The sequence below is a fragment of the Plectropomus leopardus genome, unplaced genomic scaffold (genome assembly GCF_008729295.1).
Source record: "Plectropomus leopardus isolate mb unplaced genomic scaffold, YSFRI_Pleo_2.0 unplaced_scaffold79669, whole genome shotgun sequence".
In the NCBI taxonomy this organism is placed as follows: Eukaryota; Metazoa; Chordata; class Actinopteri; order Perciformes; family Serranidae; genus Plectropomus; species Plectropomus leopardus.
Window position 1 is genome coordinate 1 of NW_024687764.1, and position 847 is coordinate 847.

The window sequence follows — 847 nt, forward strand, 5'->3', positions numbered from 1 at the left end:
TGAACAGATGGGAACAGAAGCTGATGGAGAGGACTGTGGAGGACCAGAACCAGACAGGAACTCACATCCAGCTACACATTTACAACCAGAGACTGAGGACAAGACTGGAGACTCTTCTGAACCTGAGACTGAGGACAGTGATGATTGGAGGGAGACCAGAGAACCTCAGTCAGGTTTAAACTCTCTGAAAAATGATCAAGTCAGTGAGAAACCGTTCAGCTGCTCCGAGTGTGGGAAAAGATTTGGCTTCAAGACATGTCTGAAGAGACACATGAGAACTCATACAGGAGAGAGACCCTTTAGTTGCTCTGTTTGTGCTCAAAGATTTTTGCAAACAACACATCTGAAGAGACACATGACAATTCATACGGGAGAGAAACAATTTAAATGCTCACTGTGTGGTAAAGCTTTCAGTGAAAATGGAAACCTGAAGCAACACATGAGAACTCACACAGGAGAGAAACTGTTCAACTGCTCATTGTGTGATAAAGCTTTTCGTGAAAGGGGAAAGCTGAAGAGCCACATTAAAACTCATACTGGAGAGAAACCTTTCAGCTGCTCAGTTTGTAAAAAATCTTTTGCAAGGGGTGGAAGTTTAAACATACACATGATAATCCACACACGAGATAATGGCTTTAGCTGCAGTGCTTGTAACCAAAGATTCACTTCACATACATTTCTTGGAAACCATAAATGTGTCGGTGGTCAGTCCTCACAGCTTCATCAGACTCAAACTGAGGAGAACAGAGAGGCAGAGCCTCCAGCCAGCAGCTCAACTCAACACATGGAAACAGAAGCTGATGGAGAGGACTGTGGAGGACCAGAACCAGCCAGGAACTCACATCCA

The 847-nt window shown here is 44.4% G+C and overlaps 1 protein-coding gene across 1 annotated transcript; it reads left to right on the plus strand.

The window, feature by feature from the left end:
• Positions 1–7: 7 nt before the first annotated feature.
• LOC121940205 (gastrula zinc finger protein XlCGF71.1-like) lies at positions 8–760 on the plus strand (the record flags this gene model as incomplete). Its single annotated transcript, XM_042483027.1, has 1 exon — positions 8–760. A coding segment is annotated over exon 1 (753 nt), but the record flags the coding sequence as incomplete, so codon positions are not given.
• Between the last annotated feature and the right edge of the window lie 87 nt (positions 761–847).